Raw genomic sequence first — 12,162 nt, 5'->3', positions numbered from 1 at the left:
TTGTTCAAGGCATAAGAGCAGACCCTGCCAGCAACTAACACTAAAGGGTAAAAAAAGAAAGCCAAGGCATGTGGGCTTCCACAGAGAGGTGGGAAGAGCTCTCTGGGTCCATCTGGCCCAACACCAGCTCCAGCAGGAACACTCAGAGCAGTGTGCCCAGGCCCATATACTACTGGGTTTTGAAAGTCTCCAAGGAGGAGATCCTACAGCCTCTGGGCAGCCTGTGCCAGGGCTCTGTCATCTCACCAGCACAGCGGAGCTGCCTGGTGCTCAGAGAAGACCCCTGTGCTCCAGTTGTGCCTACGGCCTCCTGTTGTGGCTCTGGGCATCCCTGAAAGAAGCCTGGCTCTGTTCTCTTTGCACCCTCTCTTCAAGTATTTATAGGCACTGATGAGACGCCCTGACTAAGCTTCGTCATCACCAGACAGAGCAGCCCCAGCTCTCTCAGCCTCTCTTCACAGGAGGGGTGTTCTGTTCCTCCATCACCTTGCTGGCCTTTGCTGGACTTTCTCTGGTATGTCCATGTCTCTCCTGTTTTGGGCTCCTGCAACAAGAGAGACATTGGCACAGTGAAGAGAGTCCCCTTGCTTCAAGCCCTCCTCCAGAGCACTATAAAGCAAATTGTTTAGAGCCATGAGCACTCTGCACTCTCTGGGGAGGGTGCCGGCCTGCTGGCCTGCTGAGCTTTGCTTATCCTTCGCCTGGCACCTTATCAGCCCCTTCTGTGTGACTGATAACCTTTCCAAAGGAGAAGCCAATGACAGCCTGAATAATTCTGTTTATGTGTGAACGCTCCCTGCGCAAACACTGGGGTCAGCGGGGGAACAAAGAGCCACCATCTTTAGACAGCTGTGGCAAAATGAGTCTTGAAGATTGCAGCCCTTGAAAAGAACTGATTTTACATATAATGAAATCAAGTCTGTGGGGTTTGTTTCTGTTATCAGCGTCCTGTGACTTTGTAAAAGCTCATTATTCCCACTATTTGTGGAACCAGTGGGACTTTCCTTCTCCACATGACAATGATTCACACAGCAGTGCTTTTTGGGCCTATGTCTTTTGAGTATGCCTGCACGCTGCCTGCCTCCTGAAGCTCTAAGACACCAGGGAAGTATTCATGCCTGAAAGCTCAAGAGGAGATGTTTCCAGAGCCCTCTCTTTTCCAGGCTAAACAAGCCCAGCTCCCTCAGCCTGTCTTTGCAGGAGAGGTGTTCCATCCCTTTGAGCATCTTCTTGGCACAACCTGGTGCCAAGAAGCTGAAGCACTTACTCAGGTCCTTCCTCCACCTTATCAGGTACCCTGGGCTGCAACAACAGAGGGACGGCCAGCAGGGAGAAGGAGAGGATTGTTTCCCTCTACTCTGCCCTCGTGAGGCCCTACCTGGAGCACTGTGTCCAGGCTTGGGGTCCCCAGCACAGGAGGGATGTGAAGCTCTTGGAGCGGGTCCAGAGGAGGGCACAAAGATGCTCAGAGGGCTGGAGCACCTCTCTTGTGGAAGTAGACTGAGGCAGCTGGGCTTGTGCAGCCTGGAGAAGAGAAGGCTGCTGGGAGACTTCATTGTGGCCTTCCAGTACTTGCATAAAGTACAGTACATGCATAAAAAACTGCATACATGTGATCAAAATTATATTCATTTTGGAAAACAATGTTCAGATTATTTAAGTGCTGAAGTTTATTTTAACTAATCAAAGATTTAGCTTTAACATTATAAAAAATAGGCTAGCAACTGCCTATTTTTTATTGGCTCACTACTGCATTCATAGTAACATCCAGAACTGATTTCTGTGAAATTGTTGGGCTTTTTCCAGCAATTCTTATTTTGTATCCCATAGAGATGTGTTGTGTTGATTCAACACCATCCATGGCTGTAAAGCCCAGGAAAAGTCAGAGATGAGAAAACTAGGATAAATTGGCACTTACTTTCAGATAAAGCACCAGAGGAAGAACAGGAATACTGAAATCATTGTTCCAAAGCAGAATGAAGGATTTTAGAGTAAAATTACTATTTCAGTTACTGCATGTAAAAATGAGTCAGGAGCAATGTTTTCCCCAGCACCTGAAAATACCTGCAATGCCTTTCCAGCATTTATTAGCTAGCAAATGTTAACCCAGTTAACATTTAATGTTAAAATCTCTGAAGTTTTGCAATTTGGAGTTTACTTGGTGACAGTGCTTAAAATCTTCCATGTTTTTTCATGATTTACGTATATATGTATACACACAAAGGCAGCTCCAAGAGTAATGCCTCCTATTTTATCACGGTGGCCCACAGTGTCAGACATTGGTGGTATGGCAGTAGAGAATGAACATTCCTGCCAATATCCCATTACACGTTGTTGCTGTGTGAGGGCAGCAGAGGGGCAGTCTGAAACAGCGGCATCTGACATGGAAGTGCATATGAAGCAAAGATGTGTCAATGAATGCCTACATGTGAAAAGAAATGGCACCCCCTGACATTCACTAACTCTTGCTGAACACTGATGGAGACCAAACAGTAGATGTGAGTGCAGTGAGGGGTGGGTGGTGCGTTTCAGCAGTGGCGACAGAAATGTGAAAGACAAACCACATTTTGGATGGCCATACACAGCTGTCACAACATGAAATGAAGAGCATCTCGGCCAGCTCCTCCATGTGAATCAGTGGGTTACAACCAGGGAACTGCATACAGAGGTGAGTATCAGCTTCAGTGCATTAGAAATGGTGGCAACGTTAGAATATCGCAAAGTGTACATGAAGTGTGTACCACAAATGTTTGTATGGGAGTGGACAGAACACATATGTAAGTTTGTCAGGTCTTACTGGATAGTATGACCTGGATCACATTATTACCAGTGATGAGATGCGGTGTTACCACTATGAGCTAGAGTCAAAATGGCAGTCCATGGAGTGGTGACATGTGAACACCCCATTGAAGAAAAAGTGATGTGCACTGTCCTTTGGGATCAGAAAGGAGTGATCCTTCTGGATTTTCTGGAACCCAGACAGACAAACCATCAGCTCTGATTGCTACATCATGATGCTGACTGAAGACTTGAACTTCCAGAGTCAGACCAGAGAGGAAGACAAGCTTTCTCTTGCAACACAATAACGCCAGGCCCCACACTAGTTTGAGGACTGTGGAGCACATTGCCTGTCTTGGCTGACACACTGTAGTCTGGATCTGGCACCTTCTGACTTCCATCTGTTTGGACCAGTGAATGTTGGATAGTGCGGACAACATTTTCCTAGCAACAACCATCATAACAGCTGTGAAATGGTGGGTCATCTTTGCTGGTGCAGATTTTTATGAGTGCAGCATGCGGGCCCTTGGTCATCGCTGGTGAAAATGCATAGCTAGTGGTGGTGGCTATGTTGAAAAATAGTGTTATGTAGCTGAGAATTTGCTCTATCAGTGTTAGTGCTCTTTGCCTCTGTTGTAGTTTCCATGGAAATAAACAGGAGGCATTGCTTTCGGAATGACCTACATGTGAGTATATACATATAGATTTATATATATATATATTATATATATAAATCACAGACAAAAATACACTGAGAAACTAATAACAGAAATACTCTCTTGCTTTTCTTTCTTTATGACTTTAATTTGGATCTTACCCATGGGAACACATGTACTCCTCTGTGTCTTTGAAAAATCAGCACCTGCACAGTACTGAAGGATGCTGCTTGTGGAATCACACCTATAATTAGGTCCCCACTGAAAGAGCAATCCAAATCTTAATGATGAAAAAGCTTATAAAGTCAGAATTGTATTAACAAGGGTAACTTAATGGACATTAAAACATTGCAGAGTCTCTGCATGTGGTAGCTCTCAATGAGAGCTCGAAGGGGAGTGGGAGGCACAGGAAAAATAGCAAGTAAGCGAATCACTGATTTCTTCAACGTGATCCATATAATTTTCACTACTACTGAAAATCCAATCTTAAAAAAATGTTGGATCTTAATGAAAGTTGTCTCTGAATTAGATTTTATTATGACATTTACATTGATTGTATGCACTGGGTTCCATGATAAATTAGCAAAAAACATGCTAGGAGTGTTGGCTATGTAGGGCTATGGGCCAAATCTTCTGCTTTGTGGTGCTGCTGCTAATGTAAGAGTTGAGAGACCAAAGGAAAAGATAAATATCCTGACGAGTTTTTTCCCAGTTACTTCCATAAGCTTCAGATTACATCTGAGTTGCATTGGAAAGAAAAACCAAGCCTGACTTATGAAGATCACACTGACACTGTAGCAGGGCATGGGAACGGTTGTTAGGTAGTCCACCCTGGTTTTAAAATGTATGTGTATATATATATTTAAATACATTACAGGCTTGATGCTGTGTATCTTGCACTCTCTGAACTTGCATGAATTTAAATATGGACTTGGAATAAATAAGACATAGTGTCCCAGCCTTGTCTGATACTTTTTGCAGAGCCCTTACTTTACAGTGTGTGCATGGAGAATTGAAGATACTGCTGTCCTTCTGCAGAAGGGCATTTAGAAACAATAGCTTCCAATCCCTGCAACACTTTCTTAAAAAAGGGAATTCATCTGTGCCAGCAGGGCACAGTTGCTGCCAAACTGGACTCAGACACGGAATGAGTCTGAGTTCCATGCTAAAGAGGAGCTGATATATCATCATATGTAGGCTGTTCACTTCCTGATTCCTGACCTAGCTGAACATCATAATTTCAGAAACGCACTATAGTTTACTCTGCTACAAAAGACAGCACATGGGTCTTGCACCAATGAGTTCTCTTCCAATAAATCATTACCATATATGCTTGGAACCATTATTGAAAGTTTGATGTCCATGCCATTTTTAATTAACAATTTTGAAACAACAACAAAAATAAACCCCAAAGTCACACACGTTATGGACTATTTATCTGCTATTTCTTTCATCAAAGCTGCTCCTGCATTACAAAAGCATAATAAAAATCTCCATACTGTTGAGGACTAGTAGACATTTTTTCTTCATTTGCATAAACAAGAAAACCCAAACAAACAGAAGCCCAAGACCATCCAACCCTGCCCCAAAAAATGGTTAAAAAGTTTGAAACTTAGTTCAAGATTTCTCTTAAAAAAAAAAACCCAAACCAAGACATCTTTCAGCCAAACAATACTGCTAAAGTAATGTGAGCGCTTTGCTTTAAAAATGTGCTTTTTGAGTTCACAGAGAGCAGCAGACAAAAAATAAGTCAGCCATGAAGCACGTTCTGATTTTTAACTATCCTTTGATGGATGGGTTGCTTCAAAAATTGCTTAACAAGGAAGGGGAGAAAGAAAGTTACAGGCCCACATTTTAAAGACTGTCAGCTGTATAGACCAAATGTTGCTAACTCACTGGCAGCTTTACAGGCCGCTTCTGTCATGATCTGAAACACATGATTCAATTAACGCAAGGTACATCTCTTTGTAGTAGTTGACAAGGTTGATAACAAGGTTAACAAGCGTTTCGCCATTTTCTTGCATGTTCCTTTTCTCTGGCAAAAACAGCTGTGATCACTCAGCAGGTCCTAAATAACCAAGTCACAGAAAACAAACAAAGAAACCATTTTATATTTCCATGTGACAAGAATGAACAAGTAACACGATTGGGGCAATCTCTTAAGAGAGCGTTAGTGCCAAATATGCGTTACACTGGACGATCAAGTTACTTTAGGACTTCAACAACTCAGAACCTATTTGAAAGAGCTCAGCAAGCCAAGAAAGGCATGTGTGGAATCCAGACTGGGGGTGAGTCTGGCAAAGCCAACTGCTTTCCTCTAGCTGTGCCAAGCAAAGAGCTGAGGGTACTCAACACAAGGTCAATTATTTCATTATTTGCATACTACAGTTCAACTTGCATTGTCATGGATATGTTCTGTCCTTAGGAGGCAGTGACAGTTTGAATTTATTCTTAGGAAACCAAAACAGTTCATTTAACTGTTCAACATGCGAGATTTTCATGAGAGAATTAAATTTAGTTACATTTCCAACAGGATTCCAGAGCTACTTTTTTTTTTTTTTTTTTTTTTTTGCGTATTCAACCCTCAGAACTGAACTGAATATAAGGCTGAAAGGTTTAAAAGATAAAACAAAGTTAAAAGAAGCCTGAAGACAACAATATAGCACCTGAAAATGGAAGAGTCACACAACACGTTTTTGACATTCATGTCTTGCATAGACAAATGCTTATTCATTTTTTTCCCCCAGACAACTCTGCTCCAGGAAATAAATCTTAAATCAACTTTAATTACAGTTAAATGCATGTGTTTCCATTTCTCAAAATACATTATTTTATTTCCTTGTTAACTGCTACAAGTCTAATAGTTTTAAGAAACTATCATCCCTTGGAAAGACTTTTGCACCCTTTTGGGCTGTCAATTTCATAAAGTCGGGAAGCTGAACTGCCTTCTAAATCTTTCTCCACATGATTAGAGAAACAAATTGATTTATGATTCACACATTAGATCTCTACACCAGAAGAAGGTCCATAAACCTGAAACTACTTTTACAGCATAAGAAACGGGACCTCTAGCCCTTCACAGCAGGTCTGTTTTCTGGCCATATTCTGACATGAAACAACATGTGGCACACACCAGGTCCACATGAAGTTCTTCCCTTCCAACCTCTTCACCCATGCACTGGTTTCCATTGGGAGAAAACTTCATCATGCAGAAGGTTGGAAGATTCTCCAAGAGGTTCCTAATCATGATCAGGGACCATTAGAGGGAAGCAAATCTTATATAGGCAAATGCAGCCCTTGTGGAGTTTCCCTGAGGTCAGCAGGACTCCAGTATGACTCAATACCCAGATCTAGGGAAGTCTCTGCAGAGCCAGAGCCATGCCTATTGATTCTGAATGTTTTCCAGTATGATGATTATTTGCTATATTTTTGGAACAGTCATTTGAAATATATACACTGACCAATTTGAATTCGCTTACCAAATGCAGTGCTTCTAAAGTTAAAGAGTAATGAGAAATCCAGAGGGACTTAGGCTGGAGAAGTGGGACCATGTGAATCTAATGAGGTTCAACAAGGCCAAGTGCAAAGTGGTGAACTAGATCTGGCGCAATCCCATGCATTTTATACAAACTGGGCAAAAAACCCCTTGAAAGCAGCCCCATGGAGAAGGGCTTTGGGTCCTGGTAGACAAGAAGCTGGATGTGAGCCAGCAGTGTGCACTTGCAGCCTGGAAGGCCAACTGTGTTCTGGGCTGCATTAAAAAAGAGGTGGCCAGCAGGGAGAGGGAGGTGATTGTCCCCCTCTATTTGGCTCTTATGAGGCCCCATGTGGAGCACTGTGCCCGGGCCTGGGGGCCCCAGTACAGGAAGGATGCAGAGCTCTTGGAGCATGGCCAGAGGAGGGCCACTAAGATGACCAGAGGGCTGGAGCACCTCTCCTGTGGAGACAGGCTGAGGGAACTGGGCTTGTTTAGCTTAGAGAAGAGAAGGCCTTCCAGTATTTGAAGGGAGTGTATAAACAGGAAGGGGTACGACTGTTTACGCAGATGGACAGTGACAGGACAAGAGGGAATGGTTTTAAACTGAGACAGGGAAGGTTCTGGTTAGGTATTAGGGAGGAAGTTTTTCACACAGACACACTAGACCAGGTTGCCCAAGGATGCCCCTGGATGCATTCAAGGCCAGGCTGGATGTGGCTCTGGCAGCCTGGTCTGGTGGTTGGCAACCCTGCACATAGCAGGGTGGTTGAAACTAGATGATCTCTGTGATCCTTTTCAACCCAGGCCATTCTATGATTATGAAATCTGCTTGCTTATCACAGAAGTCTTGGGACAAGTGGTCTAAAACCTCTTGTTTTGTGTTAATGATCTGGATTAATTGGAAAAGATTTAAAGTTTCAATAGTCATGACTGCAGAAGAATAGCAGTGATTTAAAACAAAACAAAACAAAGTGAGCTCTTCTGTTGCATACAAACTGGAGACAGGGGATAATTATACACGAGCTTAACGTTAGGTTTCCTATAAAGACTCTGTAAGTAACTGTCTAATGTAAACATACACTTCTCCTGAATAGCGGTGCTTTGTTTAAACCAGCAATCTTACACATCAAAAAAGGAAGAACACAACTTCCCCCCCCCCCCCAGATTGTAAAAAACAAAACAAAACAAAAACAACAACAAAACCACACACTTCTATGCAGCTCGTACCTACTACAGAATTCTCACCAAATTAAAATTCAGAGTTCCAGTTCCATACGTTCAGTAATACCTTTGATTATATCGGTAAACCTTTTTTTGTTCTAATAATTAACTGTTTCTAGTTTGACAACAGAACTATTTCATATTCTCCCCTTCATAGGGGCTTCTGTCAGTTTCACTTTCTGGGTATTTATATAAAGAGGAGGTCACAGTACTCTTAAGAGAAAAACTGCAAGGAGTGAGGTGTGTGGGAGGAGGAAGGAATGGAGAAGCCAAGCTGGTAACATTTTCTTTCTGAAAAATTAAGCTTCCAGAAGTTTGTAAGCCTTGATGCCTATTTTCAACTGGGTTCAAAATGGCAGATAAGCTGTACGAATTCCAGCCAGCTGTACAGATACTAAATCATTTTAGTAGTCTTAAGGAAAAAAAGAGCTGATTTCTGCCTTAGTTCACCCTTTTCCTTTCACTGCTGGCTTAATCACTCCCTCCCAGGTCCACTGCTGTACTGTTCCCTTTCCTGCTTTGAAGCCAGTGGGGAAAGCTCTGCTGCTGGACCTGGAAGAGCAACAACTTGTCATGGAGGGGAAGGAGACAGTGAGAAATGGTTTGTTCTTCTAGCACAAATTTCCTTCTAGGCCAATTTGGAAGAACAGATTTTTACCATGGCCCTGTACGCACTGAGAAGTTATTATTCATCTGCCTACGTGCTACAAGTACAAAGATTAGAGCCATTATTAAATGTGAACAAGGGTGGCTGAATAATCCCCTCACAGAAAACACAAGCATAGCCTGTTACATAAAGGGAAGTGCTTCTGGAGTTAAAACAAAGACGACTAAGAACAACAGAACGTGTCTCCCGGTTCTAGTTATCTCTGGCATCCTTTATAGGAGCAGTAGGTTGAACATTTCCAGAGGAGCATGATTTGTACATGATAGCAGTCTTGTAAAATATTTTGGGGTTCAAATGGGTTTGACAATAGCCAGTCATGCTATCTTTCGTCAGCCATTTGCTATGCCCTTTAACAAATGCGGTGCACGAGCAGCAAAGCGGAAAACTTAAGAAAACCAAAATTGTTTAGAAGATACCACTCCAGCTGCAGCAGATCATTACAGGATTTGAACTCAGAAACAAAATCCTCAGCCAGGAATAAATGAAAGCTATTGCAGAAACATCACTAGTGTTGAGTGAGTCCCAACATCAGTTTTTCAAAATAGCTACCAATCACTTAAAACTAGTATTATTGTACATGTATTTGTACCAGTGATCCTGGCATTTCTGAGTTTTTTTCATACCAATTTAAACTAGCCTTGTAATGCAGTCTTTGAAGACCTACTTCCAAGCATTTAAGCATATAAAAAAGTACATGCTTTAATCCCACAGAAATCAATGGGACCTAAAGCACATGCCTGAGTATTTTGGAAAGCAGAAATAAAGTTCTCAATTAAACATTTGCAGAGAGTTCTGCTCAAACATGATGATTGAAGATTCTGCAAGCTAACATCCTTTTCCCTGTCATGTTAGAAATGCAACTAGATTTGGTTTTAATGAGATTTCTGGTTTTGATCCAACCCAACATAGGGACAAAGGGACAGAGTTAACGTGACTCTTGGAGTCTGCTATTCGAAATACAAAGTTCCAAAAGTAAGTGTTCATGGATAAATAGAGACCCCAAAATTTGGAGGGGGAAGAGAGGGACAGGGTGAAATTGTTACCACAAAACATATTTTTCATTGCTAGTTCTTCGTTTTTAAATGACATACAAGGATCTTCTACTCTAATAAAGCCTGCTGTGTACTCCGGTGGTGACCTTCAGATTTGAGGAAGTTTTATATAAACCCATAAATTATTTTGTTTTGTAGTGGGGAAAAATATTTTCAATGCAATGGAGTGATAGCAAAATTCATAATGATACAATACACAACTTTTAACTTTTCAGAATCGGATCTACAAACTATAAACTCTTAAATTTCTTCAGTAAATGGAAATGTTGTGGGTATTTGAATTTACTTACCTGAATAGTCATTTAGCAAATACCTTTAGATGCAAGTCTAGATGCAGAGTTAATGCAATTTGAATATTACACATAATATAAATCAACATTTGACAATATCAAAACCCCATCAAACAGTGGGCCCTTCTTATGCTATTATCAAATATACGTTTACTCTATCACTGTAGGATAGCTGAGAATCATAGAGTGCTAGCATAGGCTTGTTTATTAAATTCGGTCAGTTTTCAGACCTTCCAAATAGGAATACTAAACATTTATTTTTCCCCTCTGGAAATTTTTTTTTTTTTTTTTTAAACTCCTGCATAATACAGTTGTCATCCCAATTCCTCATGAATTTATAAAAATATTTTTTTATCCAATAATCCCGGTAAGGTAAAAATAGGAGTTCTTATAGCAAATGATAAACAGGCTCATGGACTATGAGAGAAACTAAACTTATTGAAGTTGCCATACATTCGCTACTGAATCACACATCACCTTTTTCTTTGTGTGTGTTGCTGTCCACCTCAGACTAGCAGTTTTTAAGGTGCAGAAGCATCTTTCAAATATACGCATCAAACTTAACGATCAAGTTCCTCACATGCCTTAAATTTACATCACCTGCCCATCAAGAGCTGTGTTAAATAACAGCACTAATTGAAACTGCATAATTCTTTAGAAATGGCAGCACTTCCAATTCAGAGAATAAAGGGGTGCTTACGTGGTTCTTTATATTACTAGATAAAATTTTCTGAAATAAGAAAAATGAAATGAAAAAAAAAACACATTTGAAAGAAGTTGCTGCACCTGCAAAAACACTCTTTAAGCTTACTATGAAATACAAAAAAGTGCACCCTTCTATATCTACATATAAAACATATTAGAAATAAAACTTGTGTAAAATGTTTGCTGTGCAAACTATAAAAACAGTCAGTCAGTCCATTCTTTTTTCCTAAACATTGTGTCACACTCTCATGCTTCCTACTGCAGAGAATCGCTGTTATCCAAAACCAGCCCACTGATATTTGTCGTTGAGAGATCTCCTCCATCGTCTTCACCGCTGTCTACAGACTCATCCTCACTTTGCCCCGCCATCATAACTTGCTGAACAGCCAATGTAGCACCATCAGATGACAAGGACTGGAGACTGTCTACATTCATGTTTACCGGAGCTGTAATTGTTACAACAGCACCTGGAGAAGCACAATCATAGAATTTTAGCTTCTTTCTTGGTTTCTCAGGTTAAGCAAGATATTTGTATATAGTAGAGTTTGTGATCAACAGGAAGAAAATCTAAGGAACTAAATTAAAAGCTAAATAACTTGTCAGACACTTAAATGTTAGGAAATGCTGGAATCACATTGGTCTAGAATCTTAAACTCATGTGTGTTCTGGATACTCATTAAAGAAGTCTCCAATCAAGTCATCACAAGATCATTTCTGCAAAGTACTCCAGCTTAATCCATTGCAGAAAAATCGGAGCGTTCACAGAGAAAACGTGACTTAAGTTGATAAAGTTGTTGTCAAACCCAACAGAAGCTGAGGAAAAAAAGTTGCTAAAACATTGCAATGAATAAAGCAGCAGGCTGCAGGAATGCACGGATTGTCCTGAGATTAAAACAGATTCAATTTTAAAAAAGTGAAGTATTATTGGATCTGATGCTATGGAAGTTACCGCAGTCAAATTTTTGGAGATTATTCTCTTTTTCACAATGAGAAATTTGAAACACCTGAAGCATATATAAAAGTGCAAATGCTTAACCCCTCTAGCAATGGTGAAAGGGATGTGAACAGGATGGGGAGTTGTGAAGCTGAAAGGACAGTCCAGTACTTCTAATCAAACAGAATGCAGCTGGTGTGTATACACATACTGAGAACTTATTTGCACGTCTAACCTTCCTCCTACTGTTTCATAACTTCTGAAATAAAAGCAATAGTCTCACTGCATCTATTCCAATAAAATATTCCTCCCAAAAAAGAAACTGAAGATGAAAAAAATGACATTTTCGTTACGTTTTTCCAAATTAAGAAAAGTCATGCT

General features: G+C 40.8%; 1 protein-coding gene across 5 annotated transcripts in view; it reads right to left on the bottom strand.

Moving 5' to 3' along the window:
• Positions 1 to 3,632: 3,632 nt before the first annotated feature.
• PKNOX1 (PBX/knotted 1 homeobox 1) overlaps positions 3,633 to 12,162 on the bottom strand; it is a 45,929-nt gene continuing 37,399 nt past the window's right edge. For 3 of the 5 annotated variants that reach the window (XM_090123078.1, XM_090123085.1, XM_090123089.1), the window contains one exon: positions 3,633 to 11,314. In XM_090123078.1, the coding sequence (XP_089979204.1) occupies positions 11,103 to 11,314 (212 nt within the window). In that variant the 3' untranslated portion in view covers positions 3,633 to 11,102. The remainder of the gene's footprint in view (positions 11,315 to 12,162) is intronic. The other 2 variants (XM_090123072.1, XM_031594648.2) reach the window with 2 other exon arrangements.

The sequence above is a fragment of the Phasianus colchicus genome, chromosome 1 (assembly GCF_987193195.1).
Source record: "Phasianus colchicus chromosome 1, bPhaCol1.hap1.1, whole genome shotgun sequence".
Classification (NCBI taxonomy): domain Eukaryota; kingdom Metazoa; phylum Chordata; class Aves; order Galliformes; family Phasianidae; genus Phasianus; species Phasianus colchicus.
The sequence above is the reverse complement of the archived record's forward strand: the minus strand, read 5'-3'. Positions and strand labels throughout refer to the sequence as shown.